Source organism: Anopheles aquasalis, chromosome Y, assembly GCF_943734665.1.
Source record: "Anopheles aquasalis chromosome Y, idAnoAquaMG_Q_19, whole genome shotgun sequence".
Lineage (NCBI taxonomy): Eukaryota > Metazoa > Arthropoda > Insecta > Diptera > Culicidae > Anopheles > Anopheles aquasalis.
In genome coordinates this window covers 1,771,748-1,798,555 of record NC_064879.1, presented here as the reverse complement: position 1 = coordinate 1,798,555, position 26,808 = coordinate 1,771,748, and the positions used below count along the sequence as shown (strand labels likewise).

The 26,808-nt window shown below is 50.1% G+C and overlaps 2 protein-coding genes across 3 annotated transcripts; one reads left to right on the top strand and one right to left on the bottom strand.

The window, feature by feature from the left end:
- The first annotated feature begins 146 nt into the window (after nt 1–146).
- Nucleotides 147–9,555, top strand: LOC126579713 (uncharacterized). Its single transcript, XM_050243261.1, has 5 exons — nt 147–574; nt 620–1,343; nt 1,429–1,689; nt 3,446–4,074; nt 9,474–9,555. Exons 1-5 carry the CDS (start codon nt 147–149, stop codon nt 9,553–9,555), a joined length of 2,124 nt encoding a protein of 707 aa, XP_050099218.1.
- On the bottom strand, nt 6,348–22,738 carry LOC126579609 (serine/arginine repetitive matrix protein 2). 2 transcript variants are annotated; one of them, XR_007608455.1, is made up of 4 exons: nt 22,513–22,738; nt 18,857–20,400; nt 11,811–13,113; nt 6,348–6,516 (listed from the first exon to the last, which is right to left on the bottom strand). XR_007608455.1 is itself a non-coding variant. In XM_050243074.1 (3 exons), exons 2-3 carry the CDS (start codon nt 20,319–20,321, stop codon nt 12,194–12,196), a joined length of 2,385 nt encoding a protein of 794 aa, XP_050099031.1. In that variant the 5' UTR covers nt 20,322–20,400; nt 22,513–22,738; the 3' UTR covers nt 11,524–12,193. The 2 variants fall into 2 exon arrangements, 1 of the variants encoding a protein (XP_050099031.1); XM_050243074.1 differs by lacking the exon at nt 6,348–6,516 and having other exon boundaries at nt 11,524–13,113.
- Between the last annotated feature and the right edge of the window lie 4,070 nt (nt 22,739–26,808).

Genomic DNA, 26,808 nt, shown 5'->3' with positions numbered 1-26,808 from the left:
GACCCTCGTCATCGTCCTCGTCGTCGTCGAATCCATTCATCTCTGTCAACCAACACCGGCAACAACCACCTGGCAGCCTGGCAGCCATGACAGGTTTCCTGGTCCCTGGCCCTGGTCGTCGCTGTGCAGTAGTAGTTCGGACGGCAATGGCGGCAGTGGTTCCTAGTGGCTACAGCTTACTACTTTTTGTAGTGCTGCAGGTGATGCTGCAGGTCCGTCCGCAGCAGTTGATCCAAGGGGAACAGCAGAGAACGCTCTCACTCGATGAGCGGCTGCTGGTGACCGGTCAGCGCTTCCTGGATCGCGCCACGCTCCTCGTTTTCCTGCAGTTCTCCGGCGACGTCACAGGTGACATGCTAAGCGTAGCGCTCGGTACGCTAGCGATCGGCCGCCAATCGATGGTACTGCGTGCGGATGTGACACATCCGGCGGTTGCCACACTGGCCACCACCCTGGCACACGGTTCCACGGCGGACGAGACGGGAGTGGCGCTGATCGTGCTTCTCGCCGAGCTGGAGCACCACCGTTCGCTCCGTCAACTTCTGCAGGCGTTCCCGGTCACCCAGAAGCTGCTGCTGGTCGGTGGTGGTGGTGGTGGTGGTGGTGGAACGGTGCCTAGCTGCCCCGGGGAGGCGGACCTGTCCACCGCCGGCCACCTGCTCGAGGAGCTGTGGCGCGAGACGCGCGTCATCCGGCTTGCCATCCTCTGGCCAGCGTGCCCCGATCAACCGGCCCTCATGTACGATCCCTTCCTGGCACCCGGACGAAATTCACGCGGGACCTCAGCCGGGAACAGTAGTGAGAGCTGGGGTGCGGTGATGTTGGTGCGAGAAGGTCTCGCTGGAACGCCACACCAGCGCCCTCTTCCGATCGATGCGGAGTGGTTCGGTTGGCGTCAGCTGAACCTCCACCGAATGCCGATCGAGCTGTACGGGTTCGAGGCACCGATGGCTAACCGTCGCCGGGATCTCGATATGCTCCGCCACACCATCCCCGGTACGGCCTCCTCCTCCTCCTCCTCCTTCTTGGACCTTCGCTGCACCACTCCAGCAACGGCGCCTGACTACCTGGCCGACCTGTTCGGTGCGGACGTTGAGGCACTCGCCGAGCTGGCACGCCGGATGAATTTCCAGCCCCGCGTCCGCCACGAGCCGGCCAACTTTGGCTTCCGGACCGCCAACGGTACGTTCACCGGCGTTCTTGGCAGTCTGATGGCGGGGCGCGGTAACTCCTGGATGTCACTCAACGTTTACTTCCTCAAGGACTATGAGACGCGCGCGGTCCAGTTTACGGCCGCCGTCTACCAGGACAGTCTGTGCGTTTTTGTCAAGGCGGCCGGTATGGTAAGTCACCGCGCAAGGCACCCGTTGGGGGCCACTGGTCACTGATTCTTCTTGGTCCTGGTCGCTCCTCGTCCTCCGTGGGCAGCTCCCGGACTGGCTGCTCATCTTCCGGTGCTTCACGCCACCGCTCTGGCTCGCCATCGTCGGCACGGTTGCGGTGGCGGCCGCCTGCTATGCGGCCATTACCAGGGTGACGGGCGGCCACGGGGGCACTAGGGCGCCCGGGGTGATGGTGAGCGCGATGGTGAACGCACCGGTCGAGCGGCTGGGTGGAACGACGGGACGCCAGAAGGTACTTATCGGGCTCGCGCTGCTTTGGGGTCTCACCCTATCCGGAGCCTTTCAGGTGAGTTTCTCGTAGTTTCGCAAAGTAACTTTGCACGTGTTCTTTCTACTCCCCCCCCTTTTTGTTATTCGCGCCGCATCTTCTTTGTTCGTAATTTTTGTTCACAAAAGGACGTTAAGGGCTTCGGTATTTTCGGGTCAAAAAAGGCCCGTTTTTGACGATTTTTTGTGACGTAACGATTCAATTTTATTTTTTCAAGTAAATGGCATATTAATCTACAACTTTTGAAGAAAATTTGGTATTGTTTTGAGCAACATTAATTGAAAAATTAATCCATGACATCACATTTTGGTGGACATGTCGTCGAAAAGGTACTTTCTCCGGTGCCCATCGTAGCGACATCAAGGATCAACTGAAATATACAAATCGATATTCGCTAGAAATATTATAAATCTCTCTAGGTAGCCCCATCAAGTTTTTGTTGATATTCCAATTTTTCGATTTTTGGCAGATTTTTGAAGTTGAAAAAGTTATGCTTCTCGTCATTCTGCCAAAAAAAGGAACTTTACATAATTACTAAAAAAAAGTATCAACAATTTTCATAAAATCTCGACGGGGCTAGCTGGCAATAAGTGTACAGATTATGTGTTAAAAATTTCAAATCGATCAGCCCCGTAGTTTTTACGGTACGATGGGCACCGACTTTGAAACCGTTGGTTTTTGGGAAACGCGCTTCAAAGTAGCGGGCTGCATGGAGCCTTGTATGAAACGCGGATTTTCCAAAATCTGTATCATTGTCAGTTTATCCTCGATTCATCCAAAACATTTCCACAATACTCTTGAAAGGATCTGCTTTCAGGGAAAAATGTTAAAAACATGTGTCACCAATAAAAATTAAATACCGAAGCCCCCCCTTAAAACAAATCCATGTACAGTGCCCGGCACAAATAAAAATCCACTAACGGCTATGATCTAAATTGCTTCGAAATGGTTACGATTCCGCATGTAACAATTATGTGCATATTTTTATCTTGTAGAAGGAAGCCTGTAGTTTATTTTGGCATATGATTTTATGAATTTGCATTCAGCATAAATCAGTAAATTGAATTTCAAGTTAGAATCTCCAATTTAGGGTACGACACAAAAACAGTCCTAATATTATTATTTTTCAACTGATCTACTTCTCGCTTATCATGCTGTTGGATTTTCCTTTGTTATTAATTGTGAAAATAGCTATTTCACTATGAAAAAGTACCTTATCGAGCAAGCACAAACTAAACTTGTTTTTCGTTCACGAAAACAAAATGTTTCAAGTCGCTTACAGTTTTGAAATGTATTGTTTGGTTTAATGAATCTAAATTTGAGGTCTTCCGCCAAAACTGATGGCTAAAACCAGTGCCTGAAAGCGTTGAAGCTACCCTATACACAACCAAGCAAAACTCACAGTCACCGGAAAGGGAACGTCATATTTTGCGGTAGTTTTTCGTAGTTTGGTAAGGAAACATGTACTCAAATTCAAAGAACTGCGACCACATGAATCTGAACTATTTAAGACGATAAGCTGTAAATATTGAGTGTAACCTACAAGATTTGTTTGTGGGAAGATTTATTACAAACTTCTTCCATCAAATTTAAAAAGGCGTGAAAGACGTAAACGAACTCACCCGGCTCACGCCGAACAACGTCTGAGATAGTTGCACCGTGCATACGTTTCATCTTAAGTGAATTTTAGTCTTTTGCAGCATCCAGTCGACGTATTGACTACGTGTTAGTTAAATAAATATTAATCACTACCATCTGTTTCGCGGGCCGGCAGGGCTCCCTGGTGGACGTTTATACGACGCCCCGGTCGCGCCGCAACCTCGATACGCTGGCCGAGCTGGACGCGAGCGGACTGCCGATCGTCGTCAGTGCGCCCGCCCTCGCCGTCGACGTGTTTGGCAACGAGGATGCATCGTCGGCGTCAAGCACGATCGCTAACCTGCGCCACCGACTCGTCCTCGCACCGACAATCAGTAGCCGGGCGAGTGGCCCGTCGTTGGTGGTGGTCGGCCAGTCGGCCGCCCTCATCCGCAAGCAGGACTTTGGTCGACTGTCAACGAAGTACCTTGGGCGCGACGGGACGCCGCGGGTGCACCGGTTGCGCGAGTGTCCCCGTAGCTACACTCTGGCCTACCTCTATCCGCGCGGTTCACCGCTGTACGCGGCCGCCAACCAGCACATCCTGCATTTCCTCCAGCACGGCCTGTACGCCCGCTGGCAGTCCGATGCCGGCCATCTGCTTGCCCTCAACCGAGCGCTCAAGGTACGGCGGCTGCCCCAGCGCGCCGGCGGCCGCGTTGCACTCGGTCTCCAGCATCTGCTGCTACCGTTTCTGCTGCTGGCAGCCGGCCACACCCTTGCTGCCGTCTGTCTACTCTGGGAGCAACGATCACGGCGGCGACGACGACGATAATGATGACGTAGCACTTGATGGCAATAAATTTGATGAGCGAGCGAGAAGAACAAAGACCACTCGAGTACGTAAGTTTGTGCGGTGGGGGGGTGGGGTGGGGTCTGTTTAGACAGAGGGTGTGTCAGGGGGGGTCTCATCATCAAAAACGTAATTTGGTCCTTCATCGTTCATCAGCCCAATTGACGCATCTCCCGGGCACAAAGGCGGACACAAAGGCAGCGAGAAGGTAGTGAGGACTACCCCCCGCACCCCTGGGACCGCTGCTGCTGGTAAGGGGGGACAGGAGGGGCCGGAAAAGTATTCCGGCCAATCATGAACTCCAAGAAATCCAGAATCCCCCAGCGTCCAGAGAACTCGGTGGGAGCTGCGGGGGTTTTGCGTCAACTTTTGCAGCATCCTTCCCGCTCTTACCACTTGACTCGCCTCTCTCCCTTTTGCTGCTGCTCTATTCTGCGCTACGCATCGAGTCGCTAGATATTATTTAATTTTCAAACTTTTATTCTTCAGGGCCTTTTTCCAGCTGAAGAACTGGAGAGAAAGAGGGTGTGGGTGCGTGAGAGAGAGAAAGAGAGAGAGAGAGAGAGAGAGAGAGAGAGAGAAAGAGAGAAAGAGAGAGAGAGAGAGAGAGAGAGAGAGGGAGAAGAAAGGGGGTTGAGGAAGGGTGGCATGCTCAGCAGCTCACCCGGAAGCCGGAGATTACATAATCGGCAACCGGCAATCCAGTCCCAAGCCCCCCTCCCCCCACCACTCCTCCACGTTTCGTTCACTCCACACCAGGTGAACTCTCTCACCCCGCGCCACACCCCCGTACAGGACATCCACCTCTCGTAGCGCTGCCGAGAGGGGAGCAGGGTGAATGGTGAACAAAAGTTGTGAGACATGCCGAGAGGATCCCAACCCCTCTCCCGAATCCCGAGCAATCGAATTGAAATCTTTTGCAGTGAACCGTGTTGGAAAGGGTGCGAAAAGGGATGATAGGGGGGACGAGGGTGCACGTCCAACCGGTGACAGTCGACCAACCCTCCTCTACCTTCATGAGCGAGCTCGTGAGCTCGTGTGTCTGGCGTGTGTCCTTTTGCTCCCTTCCCTAACCCCTGCGAAAAAGGGATGTGATGTTTGTACGGCTGGACTGTGGCCGCTCGGCCGAGATTCCGGGGCGCTCTCTCTCTCTCTCTCTCTCTCTCTCTCGCTTGGGCACACCTGTGTCCCTCCAGCTCTCGCTCCAGCTGGCCACCGATATTAAATGTTTAATGGTTAGGTCGGTGTTGGTGAACCGGTGAGGAGATTCGACGCACGCACCGACGACAACTGCCACGCCGACTACGAGAGTCACCATCAGCAGAGATCGATAGGAGTGGAGCGCGCGTCAAATACCGATGCGTGTATCGATACCCGGCCCGGTGATGGTGCTGGCTACTGGATGACAAATCGATACCTTGGGGGGGACTCTCTCTTAGCGAATCCTTTCTGTCTGCAAACCGGCAGGTTGAAGGTGTCAGAATGGATGCATCGATTTGATGCAGCCCTAGGCGACATATCCTACCGAGAGGAAACCAAACACACACACACAAACACACACACACCTTGGCTGCTTGCTTGTCCTTTCAAGGTGTATGCTCGCTTGCTTGGCGATTCTGTTTGCTTTGCGATGCTGCTGGTGCCGCTACCATTGCTTGCTTAACAAACAATGCTCTCATTCTATTTCTCTCTCTCTCTCTCTCTCTCTCTCTCTCTCTCTCCCTCCCCGGTCTTTCACACCGATCACAAGGTAATACTTACGCAACTGTGGCATCAACCAACAGTACCGGTGTACAAACTGAACGTGTGCGTGTCTGTGTTGATGTAGGTGGGTGGGTGGGTGGGTGGTTCCAGGCACCACTGGAAGGTGGCGAACCGTTTTTCCTTTTATAGCCTGCCCGTTATTTATTTATTTAGAGCGCCGCTGGAAATATAGTGGCTTTCGCCCCTTACCGCAAGATATCCTAAAAAAAAAAAAAAACAGAGGCACGCGCTTTTTTATGGCGAAAGCCCCGAAAACTCCAACGTTGGCCGCAGCAGACCTCGGGTTGTCGTATTTATTTAGGGGTAAATTAAATCTGCGCCTCCACAGTGTGGCGCTCGCCGTTCAGTACATTAGAGCCTCTGCTCTCTCTCTCTCTCTCTCTCTCTCTCTCTCTCTCTCTCTCTCTTTCTCATCCTTTTCCTCCTCCCCCCCCCCCCCCCCCCGGAAAAAGGGGCTTCATCGACGCCATCGGAGGTGCTATCGTTGCGGTGCACACACCGCAAGCCGTCTTGAGCATGCCGCGGAACAGTCAACTCACCGACAATCCTGCTGCCACTTGCTGCCTACCGCGCTGCTGCTCGCACCGGTCTGCTCCGCTGGTACCCGGTTCAGAAAAGGCTATCCGCGAATGCGACGCAACTGAAACGATCTGCAAAGCGGAAAGGAAGCGAACACGAGCAGAAGAAGAAGAAGAAAGTTTAGGTAGAGGTCGCGGTTTTTGGGGAAGCAGTAGCAGTTGTAATATGCTAGCGTGCAGTGTTTATGTGTGCGGGCTCATCACTTTCACACCAACCCGCTCACATGTTGATCACATCGATAGATCGATAGATCGTACAATTGTGTTCAAAATAATAACAGTGGGTGGTTCATAGGCTAAAAAGTTATATAAAATGATTATTCTTGCATCTATTCTAAATCTGTTTTTTCCTGTATAAAAAGGAACATAAATTAAACAAGAATGTATGGTTTACTTTTTAAAATCAACCCATTACTAAGCGCAATTTTAAATTGACTTAAAAAAGTTTCCGCTTTTTTTCCACTAAAATATTTTGTAGTATAGCCTTTATTCTTGATTACACAGGCGTATCGCTGAGTCATAGAGCTCGCAAGTCTTTGACATCGTGAGGCAGGGATTGCAGCCTACGATTTACGAAATACCGACCAACACTCTTCCTCATTCTTCGGCTTTGCTTCCGAAACAGCACATCCGGCATCTACCCATAGACTCCCAACGGGATTGAGATCAGGAGACGGCGCTGGCCACACCATAACCTCGATGTTCTTCGCCATCGATTGTTCTCGATTGTTCTGAAACCACGCTTTTACGCTTTTGCTAGTAAATATACTCATTATCCTGTTAAAATAATAATTTTAATGGCATTTCTTCTTCAGCAAAAGGGAGCATAACCTAGACGAGGATTCTGATGTATGCATGATAGTCTATGATGCCTGGCATAAAATGGCCCGGCAATATAACAGGAAGAACATCCCCATACTATCATATGGGCTCCCTCCTGTTTCAATGTCCTTACCGTATTCTGTGGCAAATGGACATCTTACGTACTGACGACGGTCTTTTGATCCAAACAACACTACTTTGGATTCGTCAGATCATAAAACACTGCGCCATTTTTCTTGTACCAGTTGATATGGATTTTATCTTATCTTTTGGTTAATTTTCTAGGGCGTGCCTCGTCTCTAGCCGCTAGTTTCTGCCTCCGCTTTCCATTTCAAATCATTGCTGATCATTTTGGGAGAGCACTCCATTAATTCTTGAATCTGCTGGTACGATTTTCCTTACTACTCCATTTTTTTTTTAAATCAAATTTCGATTCTCTATAGAACAATGCTTAATGCGTCCCTTTTTACTGCTGTAAAAGTAAAAAAGCCTCGGCTTTCGTTCATTTTATGTTTTTTTACATTTTAACCAATTGATGGAAAAGCAAAACAAGCAAAGATTTTTTTTAAACACAAAATAACATTGAAAAAAGCATACAATCGCTCACCACTGCTATTATTTTGAACAGCACAAAACAGGCGTTTCTGCAAATTCTTGCAAAACCATCAACAAATTGCGATTTTGTTAGTGCAAGTGGTATGTCTATCCTATCAGTGATCTCCCCACTACAAACCCACCTTATCGATTGACCAAATAGATAACGCATACTTGAATAATGATCATTTCTTTACAGGGTGGTTAGGCACTGGTATTATTTTGAACACAACTGTAGCTACCAGGGCACAATTTTTCAATCGTTCACCAGATACGCTCTTTTGGGGGGGGGGGGGGGGCTTCCTGCTTTGCTTTGGGCTTTCTGCTTTCATTGGGTGGAAAAGCCATGCATGCTGACAATGTGTAGATTTCTGATTTGGTTATTTTCTTGTCTCCATCGGCCATCAGGCGGCAAAAAAATCCCTCGTTTTTGCTGCCTCAACCGCTGTGTTTACCAGACTTGGGTCATTTTCAAAGTTAGCAAAACTGTGTAGCTAACGATAGCACTTCACTGAAAAAATGGTGAATTCTATTCCGTTAAAAATAATAACAATCTTAATGTTGAAAGCAGAAATTAGATATTCCAATGAATCCTCTTTTCAAACTCAATGCTGATCTACTGCAAAGAGGTGTTTAAAAATAATAAGTTAGATTGATTGACACGTTCTACAAATGCAGGGGGGGGTGCAGCTGTAGAAAGCCGGAGACGGAGTGCTTTGCGTAAGCTCATCACTCTACTTCCGTTCCCTTATCCCTTCTTCACATCTCTCAGTTGTACTTTTCGTGGCGAAGCAAGCGCCAAACTCCAAGGCACGCTCATTTATGAGCGAGCCAATATCCCGGGCGAAAGGGTAAGCAAAAAAAAAAAAGGAAGAAGGAGAGGGACATGCTTCTCCGGTGGCTGTTTTCGTCAAAACTGAGGACCGGAACCCTTCCCCTAATAGAGCGGCCGCCCATGCCCATTAATGCCCATGACACATCCCGGGCTCCCGGGGGGGCATTCCATACCCTCCAAGCTCCGCTGGACTACCGGTACCGGACAACTTCTTCCGGGCCGCCCTGCTCGGTGCCAGGATCCCTCGAGAGTTGGTGCTCGCCGGGTTGGTTAGTGTGGTTGCTTTCCACTCGGCATTTATGGCCAAACTCGGTGCTTCACCAGCACCCATATGGGCTCACCCTTTGTGTGTGGGCGTGTATGTGGGTGTGGAGTGTTTACCGAAGGATCACGTAAGTGCTAATGAGTGTGTTCCATTTTTATCGAACCGAAACCGAAACGGTACGCTCAGGAGCGGCAACCGGATCCCCCGAAAAATTCGGAAAGCACCCACAGTAGAGGGGGCCGAGGTTATTGGACGGGGCGGAGGGTTAACAAAATATCACAGAAGCAACAGCAACCTATCCACCTCGGTCGATCGGACAAAAAAGAACGAGTGAATTGCAATTCTACAACGATCCGCTGTCAAAATCCCTTCTCACTGGTTAAGGTTGCTGATTCAGCAGACTGATACTAGTGCTGCTATCACACACTACACACACACTACACACTCCGGGGAAAAATCGTGAAGCGCATTAACGATCGAAGTCCTTCATCGCACACGGTGCCGTGGCTAAAAATTGCTGATGCTGCAACGAGGTGCAAGTGCTCTGAGTGAATTTGCGTTTTTGCGCTGGATGGTAACGTGTGAATGGGTTTAATGGGGGTATATGGAGGGGGTTCACGCCATCGGTGCATTCGTTCCGATCCGTTTTGCGTGTTGCTGGGAATTGAAGGGGGAGAAGGAGGAGCGCTATAAAGATGGCGAATTTATGGCGGCCAGAATTTAATGACAGCGGTACTAAAACGGCCAGAAAAACGGCACGACCGCGGAAAAAGGGGGGGGGGGGGGGGGAGATTGCAAAACACCCCGTCCACTCCTCGCCCTCACTTGGGTATCCCTTTGGCAATCACATTAAAGGGCGGTGTCGGTTTTTGCGGCCACCATATGGGGCCCCTGGCGTGCTAAGGGTGCCCATGCCATCTATCCATTTATAGAATCCCGACCCGATGGTGCCGTGTGCAATCATCCCGATAAAATTGGACGAATTGGGTGGAGGCGGGTGGGGGGGGGGGGGAAGGGGGCATTGTTTTGCACACGACGTTGTTCGCTATTTCCCAGGACGCAGGAGTCCGCTGTGAACACACATACCTGGTGTATGCATATGAAACTAAAACCTTTTTGATTTGCGTAAAATAGCGCTTTTTCCTGGAAAATGGAGAAAAACTTATTCTCCAAAGTCAATGGCAATCGTTAGCTACACATTTCAACTATATCTTAGGCAATTTTTGGCTGCCTAACCTAAAAAACCGCCAATCTGTAGCATTTTTTTCAAAACCTATCCATTTTTCCAAATTTTCGAACAAAAGAAAGCGCTGCTCGGCCATTACCTGTCCCAGCGATGCAAATGAATATTCATTTGATAGAGTCAAGTCTGGTGAGTTAGCCGCAAGTGGTAATTGTTACCAATTGTTGCTTTTAGCGTGTCTTTGGACGAAATTCCGCGCGGTGGCGATGCATTCTCATCGAGAAAAATCGGTCAATTTTAACGTTTTTTTGATATTTTGGTTCATTTTTTTCACAAGTCTCGGTCGAAATTGATTAATTATTGTTTTTAATGATCATTAATAATCGTTTTGGCCAATAAGGCATGCAATTTGAGGACTTCTAACATTTTCAATGGTTGGTGGTTCTCTCATTTATATCACTATTTTAAAATTTTTTAAACCGCACTTTGCACTGTGTTCCAGTAAGAGCATACCCACCGTAACCTTCAATTAAAATTTGATGCGATTCGGCCGCCGATTTTTTTGAGATGGAAGCAAAAAACGAACGATGTTGGCGAATAGCAGTTTTTGAGAACGGATCTTGCCATTTTAAACGTAATGAAAATATTTGTTATAGTGTCAAATTAGAAAAAAAATGCATACCCATTATGTTTAACGGATGCCTAATGAACAAATTGAAACACTTTGACTGACTTTACAGCTCCATTTGATGTAGGTATAGCTTTGGTATGGACTACGGAACGGAGTGGAGGTTGCGGTAGGGCGATGATGGTTAGCTCTGCTGACGACACCGACGGTTGGAGGAAAAGAGTTGGAATCGTGGTGGTACGATAATGGAAGCGGTAGTAACCGCTCGCTTTTCCTGTTCCCGTTATGAACCTGCCGGGGTTCAAAGGGATGTTCCCGAGTCGCCAAAGGGTTGACCGCTTGACTTCCCCCTTAACCATCCCCCCCCCGACCAGCTCGGAGCTTGGAGCTCCGATAACCTCGGAGAACCCCTCAGAGCACAAACCCAGCACAAAAAGATCAGAACCTCGGACCTTCTTTCTTTCCGTTTTCTTCCTTTCATTCCCCTCATGTTCTCAACACCCCTTCGTGTAGGCAAAACAAAAAAAAACCACTGGTTTAAGCGTTGGCAGAAGCACACTCTCCTCCTCCTCTTCTTCTTCTTCTCTCTCTCTCTCTCTCTCTCTCTCTCTCTCTCTCAGGGGTGGTGCTTTCGTTTATTGAAACGCAGCAAAAACGGTCGCGATGGCTCGAATACATGGTCTCGATCTTCCTTTTTTTTTTCACGCCCCTTCTCACCCCAACCCCCCCCCCCCCCCCCTGCACCTCACACGCACGCACGCACGCAATTAGCGCTGAAGCTGTCTAGTGTCAAAGCGAAGGGCGAGGCTCCCAGTGTAAAGGATCGCAGGTGTTAGGTAGAGCACAGGAAAAGAGACGGTGAGAGGGGTAGGGGGAGTTAATTTAAGGCAATTAGTGGCTGGTTTTGGTATCCTTGCAGGCTTTGCGTTTTTTTTTTTTTGGATTGCTACCGTTATTGGTTTGCAACTGTTTTGGGTCATTTTTTGTGTTTTTTTTTGTTTTAGTCGACACACACACACACATAGACGGGCGCACGCACACACAGAGCAGTGGTTGATGGTTGACTTCGATGTGGGGCGGGAAGGTTGATGGAGCTCTCTCTCTCTCTCGCGGGGTGGGGGTTGATAGGGGGTTGCCGTCTCCGCATCTCGTCCCGCCGGATGCAGCCAGCTGACGACACCACACGTTGACCGATGGGAGGGGGGGGGGGGGGGATGAAGGTCTATAGGAAGGGAAGGAAGGTTCTAGCCAGGACGGAGCAGGGAAAGCGTTAGGTAGAGGGCCCGGACGAACGCACCGACGAGCAGCATCACACAGAGGACGGTGGCGAGGTCGAGCAGGATGTACCCGGAGCAGGGAGGGTGCGGTCCGGTGGGGGACTCCGGTGGCCTCCGGTGACGACGCTCGCGACGCTGCACCCGCCTAAGGAGTGTCCTGGTATGCAGTGCGATGATGCTTGCGCGCATAGTACTTCCAGCGGCGGCGCGTATCCGACGACAGTTCGGCCGCTCGCTGCGTATCGGTGGGTGGCGGGGCGGTGGCCCCCCCGCGGACTGCTTCCGCGTACGACGGTGGTCGCTCTTCGCCATCGCCGGCCGGCACCGAGGGCTTCGGCAGTGATGGTGGTGGTGGTGGTGGTGCTGGCCTCCGAAATGTTTCCGTCACCGTCGTCGGTGCCGGTCCTCCGGTCGGTGGTTTGCGCGCGAGTTCCACGATCTCCGCGAATGAGTGCGAACGGGACGAGGAAGTGGAAGAGGCAGAAGAGCTGGTGGTTGAAGGTTGGCCCGGGGCCGCTGGTGCACCTGGTGCACCGTCCCCGCCGCTACCACCGACACAGCTGTACGAACGCTTGTGCCCGTGCGTTGGTTTCGGTCGCTGCATCGTCCGGCGGTTTGCCTGTTCGCCCCTCGGTTCCGCGGTTGATCGGTGGCTCTTGATGGACGACACGAGATGCGCTGCCGATTCCCGCAAACGCTCAACACTAGCGGCCGCTTCGGTTGCTCCTGCTGGTGCTGTTTCCGAACTCGACCGGTCTGGACCGAGCGAGACGAATCCGCTGGATGGCGAACCGGGAACACTGATGCACGCGGATGCACTTTGCTTCACTAACTGACGAGCAGACGGTTGACGGTTGCTGATGGTCGACGATGAGGACGTAGACGAGGATGATCCAGATGATGATCCGTTCACTGCGAGCGCCGACACTGCAATGGTCGGAGGAAGATCGGCGATCGATGCAATACTCCGGACCGATCCGGATCGTCGCCCGATCGACGGACGCGCTCCATCGTGGTCCGGCCCGGCCCGGGCCTCACTGGCATGCCCATGCGCACGGTATGTACCTGCACTCACACACACACACACACGCACGCCCGCAGACACACACAGACGGGCAAACGGACGGAGACAGGCACGTACAATGCCGGGGGTTTGGTGGTAGGAGGTAGGCAGAGGTAGAGGTAGAGGCAGATAGAAGAAAAAGGGTTTTGAAGAGAGAGAGAGAGAGAGAGAGAGAGAGAGAGAGAGAGAGAGGGAGAGAGAAAGGAATAGGATCATAAAATTAATGGATTATTCCACAAGAAGCGTTCGGCGTCGCTTTGTTTGTAATGCAAGCTGGGTACCAGGCTGGAAAATTCCTGGTATTAACACACACACACACGCCCCCCTTTTCTCCTGTCCAAGGAGTCCACGATCCATCGAACAGCTCGTACTTACTTCGTTCACCTAGAGGGTGCACCATAAAAAAAAATGAGAAAATCCTTTTTCAAAGTACAAAGCCATTTTTGTAGGTTTTCTAGTGTTTGAAAATATCTAAATTGACTCTATATTGCATTGTACAAAATGGGAGGATTTTCTGGCCTGCTTTCTCAATTAATTTCTCCAAGCGGTTACGAATTCGAGAACACCCTTGGTGACATTAGGTGTCCAACTTAGAAGACCAGGGTTTCGGTGATAAACGATTTCAGCGAGCCAACCGTGTATGGTGTGATGATTCACAGGCCTTAGGCCGAACAAACGCACATATTGAATAGCCACCACAATTTAATTCAGGACCGCTTGGAGGGCATAAATCTTTTGACTAAAAATTCATGTTTGAGTCCATTTAGACGCATGGCAGGGGCTTGCTGCTGAAACTCAACATTTTCTGGAGTGTCGAAGTTTACTTTAATCGATGGTAAAACGTGATCCTTCAAAAAATCGATATACACATTTTAATATGGGATTTTATGAAAACTGGTGGCATTTTCAAACCATTAGAGACAACTGCTCCAAACATCATTATTCCATCGGGGATCTCAAAAGTGAACTTAAATTTTATGTTCTTTGGACCATCCTTAGTCTTTCGGGGCGATATGATCCTATTCGTGCAGGAATTCCATGCTGGATCAATCGTGAAAAGAGAGCACACGACAATCGTTTTTTTTTGCGAGCGAAGCAAAATCGACACTGTTGCCTTTGAGAACATTTTTCAGTTCAGACAACTTTTGCACGAGTACTTTTTATACATCAGTTGATAGATATGAGTCTCATAAATACACCAATACCCCAATAATGCCATACTGGTGTTAGAAAAAAAACCAAAAACTCCAAAACAGAGCAACGAAAACATTCTCATTTTTTTATGTTACACCCTGTAGGCCACCAAGGGGTCGGTCGTGTTCTAGGGAACCAAGGGGGGAGGGGGGAGATCACTTCCTGGAACAACTTCCTGATGTCCCTTTCGCTCCTAGATCCTAGGAGTTTGGTTACAGCTTCAGTTCCCAGGAGCTTGGGGCCTTGGAGGCCTTGGTCTACTCCGCCAGTACCTCCCTCAGGTGTCCCCGCATAAGTTCGAACCATCGGATGAGCTCATCATCTCATCTCAGCTTGGAAGGTACGTGTGGCCACCCCCCTCAAGGGCAAACTCCCTGTACCCGAAACTACACCCTCCCAGGGGGTGTAGATCGCTAAATTTTGAATATTATTGAGGTGGCCACACGCTCGTCGCTGTACCTGTTTCTCTGGCCCCGTTGCTGTCAGCTGCAGCCTAGCGAGCGAGCGAGCGAGCGAGCTAAAAGGGAAGCTCAAAGACCAGACGAACAAGACGATCTGCCTGGACAACCACAAACCAGCGAAAATGTGCGCGCTCGGTACCACGCGTCCCCCGGGGGTGACACACTCGCTAATTGTTGTTATAAATGAGTTGCAATAGATATGTGGCCCGGACACGGACCGGACATGTACCTAGGGCCAGCTGCAAACCATTGACGAGATCACCAGTAGCAGCACCAGTAGTAGCCATGAGGACGGGAGGGGGGGGGGGGGGGGGACAATCCGCACCAATTCGCCTTCTACCCCCCCACACACAGTGCCACCCCTTTTTATTCCACTCGCTCCTTCCCCATTAGATTGAGTGCAAGGTGCAGCAGCAGCCGGGGGAAAAACTACTTGGCATTCCAACTTTTACGACATTTAGCTCCGCCAACCCCTTCCCCATTTCACCAATTCCCACCTCCCCCCCAGGAGCGGCGCCAATGGATGTTGTTCGATCGTGTCGATCGTACCGCAGATAGGAGGAGGAGAAGGAGAAGCAGGGGGGGGGGGCAATGCAAACGAATCGAATGATGAGCCACGCATTGTATTTATAACATCGCTCCAGCTGTCCGCGCCCGTACGGCGTTACGTTACGTGGCGGTCTCGGATCGATACCCACTTCTCCGCGATCGCTCCGCCCGCGATAGAGAGATAGTTCGTGCGATTGCATTTCGCCCGGATCCTAGTTCTTTGTGGCGGGAGGAGGGGCGGGTTGGGTTGGGGTGGGGGAGTTGAGTAGATGAGGGTGTAATTGGCGATGAAAGCCGGCTATCCAAGGGTGCGAATCAAAGTGAAAGGCTCACTCGATCGTAATTGACCGAAGCGATCGAGCGAGAAAAAATGGAGAGAGAGAGAGAGATAGAGAGAGAAAAAAAAGAAAGAAAGAAAGAAAGAAATATATATGTGTATGTGTGTATGTGTGGATGTGTGTATCTGTGTAGGTGATTTTCTGAAGATCGTCCATCATTGTACGCACCTCGACTGCTGCTGAAGGATGTCAGAATGTGTCGGATACAGGACAACAACAACAACAACAACAACAGCAACAACAGTCTCACCGGCACTACTACTGCCACTACTTTGCACCGCCACCGTTTGCCTGAACGGTGCCCACTCCAACACACAGCCCTGCCCCTCCCTTCCCTTCTTCCACACACTCACACTCGCGCTCACGCACATTCACACGGACACGCACGCACTCCGGTGCACAACGCAGATCGAGCGCAGAAGGTATCGAATCGCACACACGCAAACCCAACACATGGTCCCAGTACCGCAGTCGCACGAGCCGACGGTACGAGGCCGACTGCCGCGTGATCCCAAGGACGAGCCCCCCGTTGGGAACCGCGAGGCCGAGCCCGAGCACGAGCACGAGCCCGAGCAACCTCGGCTCTGCACGATGCGCTCGTGGTGCAGCATCAGCTGGACAGACTATTTTTTTTCAAAGGATCGTATTTCAATTACTTTATAATAACTTTAAAAAAAAAAACAGGCAAAACAAAAATTCTCAACATTCCAACATGCACCACATAATGGAGTTTGAGATGTTTAATATTGAATTTCAATGCGGGGTTTTTACCGCATTTTTTACCAGCTACCTGGCGCCTCCATCCGGATACCAGGCGCCTCCATCATCGGATTTCGGCAACGGAGCTACATCATTTCGATTTCCCGCGGCGCGGCGACCAGTTTGGGAATTACCTTTTCCTCTTTCGGTTTGGTTTATCGGTTTTTTAGAAAATTCAAGAAAACTACAAAAAGGGTGCGAAATAAAAATAGCACCACCTCATGTTAAATTCAAATTTTGCACTCATTTGCAAGAACTTTGTTTCGGTTTTCAGGACCCTTTTCATGGTCCTAAGTACGTACAATTGGCAGTGAAATCTTTTATTTATTTTTTGTTTAATTTAGCCACTATGAGTCCATCAGACAGTCTAACATTCGACGAAAAGGTAATAATCAAAATCTACCTATGACGCAAGCTGCTCTAATCGAAAAATGATTCAAATACTTCATCCGGCACACACAGCTGATGGAAAACTGTTGAAAAATAGCAATAAACTTAATCCCATTGAGAATTGTGAGGAGAAAACTGGAGTTTTCTCGAAGGATAAACGGACAATGCTACGGATTGTGATGAATTAGAAAAGATCAACATCATAAATCCGCGCAAAATTGATTCTGATAGTGACTACACGTCACGTACAACAAATGCTGGCAGGTAGTGAGCACTTGGAGTTACTCAAAAGACTATGGCGACCCAAACTAACTGAGCTACATAAGGTGTATTATTTGAACTTCGCCAAAAGTCACATTTCCTGTCCGAAGAATGGAAAAACTCGATCATTCTAGATTACAAATAGGTCAACCTTGATGGTTTAGATGACTTGCAATACTACTAGCTCGATTTGCGCAATGACTAGATTTAGAGATGGGCAGGAACTTGGGCGCTCACACATTGATAATATAGGGAAAACTTTTTCCGCCTCAGGTAGGCATCGGTTGGCTTAAAGAATAGCAGAAATGCAGTCTGAGGATTATGCACACATGTTAGAGATACTTTCGAATCATCATTGATGGGTCAGGACTTTGCTTTTCAACAAGATAATGCTGCAACTCTCCATTCACAACGCACAAAACATGGTTTTCTGATAAAAATACAGAAGTTATGTTATCGTCAACCCGTTTTCCGGATCGGAATCACATAGAAACCCTTTAGTATATGCTTACACGTCGTGTTTATGAAAACAGAAAACAATATGATTGTGTAAACATGCTGAAATGTTGAGTTCTGGAGCGCTGTGAGCAAATCAGTCAGCTAACGCTCGAAATTCTGATTTTCTTTTGTCTCAAAACATTGATTTTGTTGCTGAAATCGCATTTAATTGTAATCAACTGTTGAATTGAGCGGTGGTGCTATTTTTATTTCGCACCCTTTTTTTAGTTTTCTTGGATTTTCCAAAACACCGCTAAACCAAACCAAACAAACTCATGCTAGTTAAATCCGTAACTGTTTTTAGCACATGTAGCAGAAAGGAATTGATAGAAACTTAGTTATTCGTCATTTTATAAGAAAAAATCTGGGTGGTGCTATTTTAATTTCGCTTGGTGTACTTTACACTGCGGCCGGCTGACTGGCTGTTACATTCTTTAGCGATCCGTATGCTAAGATGAGTTTGAAACTTGCTTTGTTAAGCAAAATCGTGCGAAGGATCTTTAATGCCAATAATTGAAATCGAGAAATTTCAACAAAAAACTCAACGGGACTAGCTGTGAATGATGAATGGTTTCTTCACCACAAATCCTCGAAAATGAGGTACTCTTTGAAAAGATAGAAGGTTAATCTATTTTACATTTCACAGGATTAGTGTTAGCCACTTCATTTTTCGCATACTGATCACTTTTCAAGTATTGCGCTAAATGCAGATCATTCCATTTCATTCTTGTTCCTTCCCGGCTTCGTGAAGAAGGTTCCCAAAAGGTTTTTTTCATTTGTAACTTTCGTCTGCAACTCTTCGGAATTTAGTATCTTTTTGTACGCGATCTAAAAGTAGCGGAAGAGCTGGCGAATGTTGTCTTATATGTATTGTTCGTGGGAAAGAAGAAAAAAAAAAACAGCCGGCTTGAACTGATTGTAGGCTCGTGTAGGTCCTAATAGTTAGATTTCCCCGTCGTCGCAGAATGCTCAGCTCGTCAGCGGCTCCGCTAAGCTAAACTTGCCAAAACATGGAAACAAAAGATGCTACTGCTGTTATTTCAATCTCACACCGTGTTTTGTGACCAGTCCCAAAACCACCAGAAGCCCACCGTATCCCGAATCAGTGAGTTGTGAGTGGTGCGCTTGCGTGCCCCAAACTCCACCGATGCCGTCCACCGTTCCGGTGCGAACGGTGGAATCAAAACAAAAAACGCAGCTTGCTCTGCGTGGTAGGGAAGTGCAAAGGAGGAGCAGGGGGTGGAGTAAGGGAAAGAAGAAGAAGAAGAAGAGAGATGCTACTGCCATTAACCTACCGTGCATTAACCCAGCTGTGCCCGGTTCCCTGGAGCTGGAACGTTGGCGTCGTTGGTGGCGTGGTGTCCGGCTGGAGCGTCGAACCGTCGTCGGTGCACCAACGGTGGCGGATGGTGCCGGCGAGCTGGACGAGGAACGCCGGACGACCGGACCGAGGGGCGTCGTAGTCCGACGAACCGGTGAGCCGCTCCCCGGGGTCACGCTGGCACTCCGTCTTCTTCTTCTTCTTCGACGCCCCCGGTGACTGGTGCTGGGTGCCGGGCTACCGGAACGAACCGATCGCCGTTCTGGCCGGTCCTCGGGCAGATCCTGCGAACGGAGCATCACCTGTGACAGCAACCGGTCGATATGGTTGATTGCCGGCTCGTACCGGGATGGCTCACAGTCACCGAGAAGCGACGCTGGTGCCGGTGCCGGAGGAGGAGGTGGTGGTGGTGGTGGTGGTGTTGGGGAAGCCGGCGCCAGACCAGCCTGTTGGCGTTGCCGGCGCCGTAAGCTGCGCTGCGTATGGAAGCTTTCCTCACGCACCATCAGCGTGCCGGCGTTGCTGCGTACCAGCTTGTAGATTTTGGGCCTTGTCGCCGCCGCCGGAGATGCCAGTTCCGGAGGTGCAGTAGGACGCGGTGGTTCATCCACGACTTCCTCGATCGTCACACCGTGTGCGGCTGATGGCAGCTCCTCCGGTGGTAGTATGAGTATAGAAGGTGGCACTGCTGCTGCCGCTGCTGCTGCTGCTGCTGCTGGTGTTGGTGATGTCTTCCTGTGCTGCTCCACTTCCTGCTGCATTGAGCAGGTAGTGGCGGTGGTGGTGGTGGTGCTGCTGCTGCAACTGCTGCTACTACTGCTTCTGCTCCTGCTACCAGGATGGGCGTAAAACTCGCTGATCCGCCCCAGGATGGAGGAGGAACGGCTAGCGGTGGATCGGCGTCGAGAGCGGCGGCCGTGCGGGATCGTACACTCCGACGGCAGTTCCTGTGACGGCGCAACGACCACGCTCGTCGATTGGCTCTTCTGCAGCAACCGATACTGGGAGCCACTGGTTGAGAGCTTGTGGCCGAGTCCCTTGCTCCGCAGCTGGTTAAAGATGTCGGCCAGCGAGTCACCGGACGTCACCAGGCGCTCCTTCACCAGTGTGGTCCGGCTGCGCCTGTACGATCCACGACCGGCCACCGGCGCTTGATCTGTGTCTGGGTCGGGGTTGGGGGGGCCCGCCGACCGTATCACACAGTCCGGCCGATCAACCTCCACCATCAGCTCGCCGCTCGCACCATCGTACAGCTGGATGCGAGGGAAGTGAATGTTGGGCGAGGAGCTAGACGTCGTCAGCTCCCACTGCCACTCGGTCGGTCTCTTCAGGGCAAGCCGCAGCAGGTTCTGATGGGTTAGTAGGGCTGCCGTTCCACCACCGTTGCTGCTGCTGCCACCACCACGATTCCGGTCTGTGTCAGTCCCCTGGCTGGACATCACCGTCACGCACACACAAGCATTCAGTAGACGACACGCGCTCGGACCCTTTGGAGTATAAACCCCTGGCGAATGAATCCTGGGCGAGGAATAGTAGAGTAAGGGAAATTGCGGATTAGGGACCAGCAGCTCCAAGGTCGAGCGCGGCTCTGCTGTGCTGTACGCACACGCACGCACGCACACGCACACACATCGACACACCGAAGGTGGTGGTACTAAAATTAGAACAAATGACGCGTGACGCGCTCGTTCGCGTTTGGTGCGCCCGCGTTACGTCCAACAACGACGGTGACGGTGACGACAACAACGGCGAAAGTGATAACACACAGAACAGGGGGGGCTGGTGGGGGGTGGAGAGGGGGGCTCCGCCATGTCCGGAGCCCCGTTCCTCGGCTGTCACCACAGAATGTCCGCGACACGTCAAACATCAAACCGGTGCGGCCGGTGCGGCCGGCGCGTAAACAACGCAATGCTCTTGAGCATTAGCAAACCCACCACCCACCCACCACTTCTTTTCACACTATATTAGGTTGGCCAATAAGTCTTTTCCTTTTTTGGCAATAGATGGCTTTGGAATGTTGGTCTATCTCCACCGTTATCAAGCACATTATGTCATATCATACCACGTTGTTTTAAGGGACATTTGATGTTTCTTTTAATCAATACAGAATTTGGAGAAGTGGGCAACAAGTTATAGCTGTTCAAAGTTGAGTGAAAATAGTGAAGAAATTCGCTATATTTTGAAATTTTTCTATAAAAAAATGGGAAAAATGCCACGCAAGTCACCAACGAAATTTGGGAAGTTTTGCGGGGACGATGCTGAATCAGTTCGTGTAGCATAACGATGGTTCGCTCGCTTCCGTTCAGGAAATTTTGATGTGAAAGATGCACCTCGCTCTGGTCGACCTTTCGTTGCTAAAGTCGATGAAATTATTGAAAGGATATACCAGGATCGTCACATAAGCAGCCGTGACATCGCTAAGGAACTAAACCTTCACTATAAAACGGTTTTGAGCCATTTAAAAAAGGGTGGGTTCAAAAAAAGCTCGATATGTGGATACCGCATGAAATGTCTGTGAAAAATTTATGGTACCTAATTAACATCTGCGATTCTTTGCTAAAACGAAATGAAATCGCACCGTTTCTGAAGCGAATGGTAATAGGAGATAAAAAGTGGATCAAATAAGACAATAACGTGCGAAAAAGATAATGGTGCAAGAATGGAGAAGGTACACAAACAATCTCAACGCCAGGATTGACGCCGCGGAAGGCGTTAGGTGGGATTGGAGAGAAATCATTCATTATGGGCTAATCCAACCTGGTCAAACTATTGATTCTAGACTTTACTGTGACCAATTGATGAGATTGAAGCAAGCAATCGAGGAAAAATGGCTCAAATCGGGCATCGTCTTCCACAATGACAACGCTAGACCACACACATCTTTGGCGACTTGGCAAAAACTGGGAGTGCTTGGCTGGAAAGTTTTGATGCATCCTCCAAATAGCCCAGACCGTGCACCATCGGATTACCGGACTTGTTTCGTTCTATGCAAAACTCCCTTAGTGGAGTACGGCTGGCTTCAAGAGAAGCATGTGAAAGCTTCGTGTCACAGTTTTTCAACGAAAAACCACACAGTTTTTACACTAAAGGAATTATGTCTTTAGCCGAAAAATGGCACAAGGTGGTTAATCAAAAAGGGTTCATATTTAGTTGAATAAAGTTGCTCAAAACCAGAAATATATCCCTTTAGAGTTTTACTAAAAATACGAAAAAATTTATTAGCCAACCTAATATAGCTCCCATTTGAGTTTTAGGTCCTGCGCACCTGCGTGTGAAGGTCAGCCCGTACAACCCTGTCACAGAGAGCGAGAGAGCTAGAGATCTGGCTACCTGGACCGTTTCCGGACCGAAAATAGCATACCGGTACCGGCATGTCTGTGCACGCCTGCGTGTGTGTCGGTGAGAATGAATTAAATATGTCATCATTGTGCATCACGATCCCGATCCTCCGCCTTGCGATCGTCCATCCTTCAAATACACACACTCGTACGCATCGCAAATGAATAGTTCACTCACTCACTAACTAACAGGCGGTCGCTCGACGCTCGCTTGGTGCTGCAGTTGCCTAGGCCTAGGTAACAGGCCCAATAGTAGCCAAGGGGGGGGGGGGGGGGGCGAATAGATCCTTACCTCGCTGGACTACCTCACAATAACAATAACAACAACAACTAACACTACCACTACAGCGAATGTTTCTGTTCCCGGAATTGGACGGCACTGAACGGAACACCAACCGGACGGAACGCTCCGCGCGAACTATTATACTGCGATCCGAAGGAAGGCAGGCAGCAGGCCGGCCGCGGTCGAGGGCGAACCGGGTGGCCTCGTTGGTTCACACGCAACCGTCCTCCTCCGTCGCCCACCCGTGGCCCGTCCCCTCAGTTCCTTCCTTCCTTCCTTCCTTCCGTTCTGCTGACACCGAAAGATCGGCGAGAGATCGCGATCGCCAGGGCCGACGCACGCAAACGCGGAGAAGGAATGCGCGCATCTCCCACCTTCGCCTCGTGGATAGGCCTAAGGGGGTGGTAAGCGGATAGCGGAGCGGACCACCGGACAGTGTGCTCGAGCGAGCGAGTGAGACCGCGCGATCGTCCTGCCTGGCCCCATGACATCCGCCGTCCGGCCACCGTGGGTGTATTTGTGTGCGTGGCGCAAGAGTCTGCGCAACGCGTTCTGCGCCCCACGTTGCCTTTGAGACAGATAGGGAAGACACAAGCGAGCGAGCGAGCGAGCGAGCGAACGCACGCACGCACGGGTGGTGGGAGAGGGGTTGGGGGTCGTGGCACTCATCCTCTCCCCTCCTTTCGCTTTCCAACTCCATCCATCCTTGACGGTCAATGTGAAGTGCGTACAGAGGGAGAGGGCTCGGCTAGGCTCCTAGACCTAGAGGCTGCGGTGCGGGGGGTTTGTTGTTGGTGGTATCAGGGGGGCACCCCCCGCCGGGGGGTTGCTGTCACGGGATTCAAGGGTAGATGCGACACCTTCATTCCCCATGCCCCAAAATTGCAAACACCAATGCAATGGGCAGTCGTTGCACGGATTGTGCGATCTTTGAGGGCTGGCGGTTAAGATTGAGACAAGGGTGACACGCGCGCTGTTCCGCTGCTGCTTTCCGCTAGCCATTTTCCAGGGCATACAAGGGCTGTCTTTAGTCTCTTCGAGCTCCTGGGCGCACTACATGGTCTGTCGCAAAGGAAGCAGGACTTTTTACATAGGAAATTTTCTGGTGGCGCTATCTTAATGTGGGTATTTTTGTTTGAATGGTGCATCTTTGAGGGACTTTCAGTTCAAATTTCATGGGCATTTGGTCGTCTAGAAGCAAAGTTATTGAATTAAAATGACAGTAGGTTTGGGCCGTCGGTACAAAAATCATAATTCAACAAAAAACCAATAACAAGTTTAGCTTTTAAACTCGGTATTAAATGTATTAAGGCCGATAAAAACAATACAATAGCATAAATGAGCATAACGTAGCAGTTTTAGAAGCGTGAGTAGATATGTTCTCGCCTAATTCATAATAAATCTGACCAAAATAAAAAACTACAGCGATTTTTCAAGTCATTGGCGGTTCGGAAAAGCAAACTAATTATTTTGCCTCGAAAAAATCTCAGATTTTTTTTTAAATCGCCACATATTGACTTGTTTTGCAAGAATTTGCGGCTATAGAAAGTTGTCGATGCATTCTTCGCAATTGTTCGGAAAACTAGCCGATAATCAAAATAACCCCTGATCGGTTTTTTCATATTTTTTCTTCTTAAAAATGTCCCCAAAAACCAGAAGTTGAAAAACGGTTAATAAAACGGTATGGAAGATACTTGAAAATTGTGGGTGCCGCTCTTGAAACTTGTCTCAGTGTATAGTAACGAAGTGCGATCCCCTTGCACGTGTGGGTGTACATATGATTATATGAACTATGTTTGAAGAATAGATTTTGTTTGAAGGAATCTCAAACCGGAAAGCTCAAACAGATGCACAGCGAACCGGTAGACCGGCGCAAGGTGTCCATCCGGTGGCGCTAACCCCACCACCACACCCCGCAGCCCCATTGCATCCCCAGCACCATCACCTAAGTAGGCTGACTGACTGGAGGAGTGGGCTGCACTCCACTCCAGGCCCTCCACGAAGGCGAAGACAACAGGAACGATGATATGAATGGCTTGCTGGCCTGGTCTGACCTGGCTTGACGAGTGATTTATCATCTCGAGCATCTCGAGAGCATCTCTTTTTTGACGTCGCGAACATTCGGACGTCCTTGAGCATGAATAAGATCTCGGCTCTTGGCTCGGCTGTTCGGAGTTGGACCGGGCGGACCAAAACTTTCGGCCTAACCAGGAAGAAGAAAGGGAGGTGAGGGGGGGTGAAGAGGGTGGCAGGGTAGAGGGTAGAGGAAGGGAGAGAGGGATTGTGATGTTCCCTTTCCACGCTCCCTTTCCGCTAGCGCGCGAGTCCTCGAGCTCAGCTCGATTTGTCATTTCCAGCGCCCGAGGGCGCCTCACTTCGACACTTTGTCTATCTGTATGACTGTGTGTGTGTGTGTGTGTGTGTGTGTGTGTGCCACGGGTGGGGCAATCCCCCAGGAGTAGCGAGGGAAGAAGTAGCCGTCAAAAGTTCAGCTAATCTGGACTGCCGAGAGCGAGCGTCGCACACACCGGGGCCGGGAAGAAGTGTCCACGATTTCGCGGATGATGGTGCGTGAGGCGAGCAAGAAGAAGAAGAAGAAGCAAACATCATTTGATCTCACCGTGTCTCTGAGGAGGTCCACTCCCACCAGGATGTCAGAGTAGCGGTTGATTGGGTTTGATGCCTCGGGGTCGCAGCAACAAGGCGATAGACGAATAAAGATGTATGTAGGTGTGTAAAGATGTATGGGTGTGTGCGGCATTCAATTAAAAGTTGGCGAACAGCGCCAAGGTCCAGGCGAGCACAGGCTGTGGCCCCAGGCCACCTAGAACTCTGGAGCAGCAGCATCGTGGACGCTTTTCTTTTCCACTTTTGCTGTGGCTCTCCCTCGCTCTCTCTCTCTCTCTCTCTCCCTCCGGGGCGGGGGGAGAGGGGGAAGCTCCGACAGCTTCTTGGCCGTACCAGGAGGGCTGGCTAGAGCAGCATCCTGTGGTCCGGTGTCCGCGTAATTGGGTTGCTAAAATATTTACAAAAAGTGACGCAGCACCGCAGACTAGAACCGTAGCCCACAGCCTCTTTGCCCCCGCCCCCCTCCCTTCTCCTCCACCTCTCCTCATCGTGGTGCTGCTCTACGAATATGGGAACGGCCCCCTGGACCGGGGACCGCGGTCACCATGAATAATCGATAAGTGACGGCACTCGCTTACTAGCAAGTATGTATTGCCAACGGCCCTAACGTGACTTCATTGGCTGTCCTGTGCACGTGGAAAGATAGTCTTGATGTGTGTGGCCGGCGCGTGAACAATCGACCTATGGCGGCGACCACCACGCTGTCAATGCTTGTGGAATATGCTGAAAGCGATAGCGAATTGAGCAAAGAAAGGATCCACATTATGACTTCTCTCTCTCTCTCTCTCTCTCTCTCTCTCTCTCTCTCTCTCTTCCTCTTTCCCTAGAGAATTAAACGAGATTTAATTGAAGCTGTTTCATTCTCCTTGCTCTGCTGCCTCAGTATCCTTTGATTCCTGCTCCCGGTCTGCTGGCATTTTCATTTCATTTGTATTGCTGCTGCTGACAGCTGGCAGCATACGGTCAGACATATCGTCGGTGCTCCCCTCCGAGTGGCAAGTGGTTTTATGGTACGCTAATTGTTTTATGATCGCGTTTATGCTATTTTCACGAAAACCACTCACCGGCCGGCGCCAAGCCATCCTGGCCCGAGGCGCCTGACCGAAAGATAAATATTTGCAAATGATCCGTGGTTTGCAGCCATTTGTTTACAAACAACGCGATCAGCAAGCGCCAACAGGCGAACGCCCGCGTGTGTGCAAGTGTCCTCCGCGCTCTGCGGTCTGGCCAGGCCCGTATCGTATCGTTGGTTTGTAAGAAATTTGATTCCCTCAGGTCATCGCAATCGGAGTGGTAGAACTTTCTCCAGACAATCGGCTGGACGTTGGACGCTGGAATATCGCGGGGTTTGCTCGCAATCCATGCAGACCCTTACTTCCTACTACTATTACCCAATTTGACCTCCCGATGAACTACAAGGGTTCCCTATAAGTTTTCCAGGTAAGAGACCAAGAGAGAGAGAGAGAGAGAGAACGAGAGAAAAAGAAGGAAAGAGAGAATCTCACCGTGGGATTGAACGCTAGATGGCAGCACATGAATTGCATGCAATGCCGAAAATAGCAGCGGCAAATCCCGTAATTTTTTCATAGTTTCCCCGCGAAAGAGCCACACGCTTGATGCATCCTACAAGTTAATGTTCGTTCGTCGAACAATGCGGAAAAGCAGTTCTTTACCCCA

What these genes read in the sequence shown, in the direction of transcription:
- LOC126579713 (XM_050243261.1), top strand. Translation starts at nt 147, where the DNA reads ATGGCGGCAGTGGTTCCTAGTGGCTACAGCTTACTACTTTTTGTAGTG. An exon ending in CCGGTCACCCAGAAGCTGCT is followed by an intron (nt 575 to 619) that starts GCTGGTCGGTGG and finishes AACGGTGCCTAG; the next exon opens with CTGCCCCGGGGAGGCGGACC. An exon ending in TTGTCAAGGCGGCCGGTATG is followed by an intron (nt 1,344 to 1,428) that starts GTAAGTCACCGC and finishes CTCCGTGGGCAG; the next exon opens with CTCCCGGACTGGCTGCTCAT.
- LOC126579609 (XM_050243074.1), bottom strand. Translation starts at nt 20,321, where the DNA reads ATGTCCAGCCAGGGGACTGACACAGACCGGAATCGTGGTGGTGGCAGC. An exon ending in CACAGCTGGGTTAATGCACG is followed by an intron (nt 13,114 to 18,856) that starts GTAGGTTAATGG and finishes GTGTGAGTGCAG; the next exon opens with GTACATACCGTGCGCATGGG.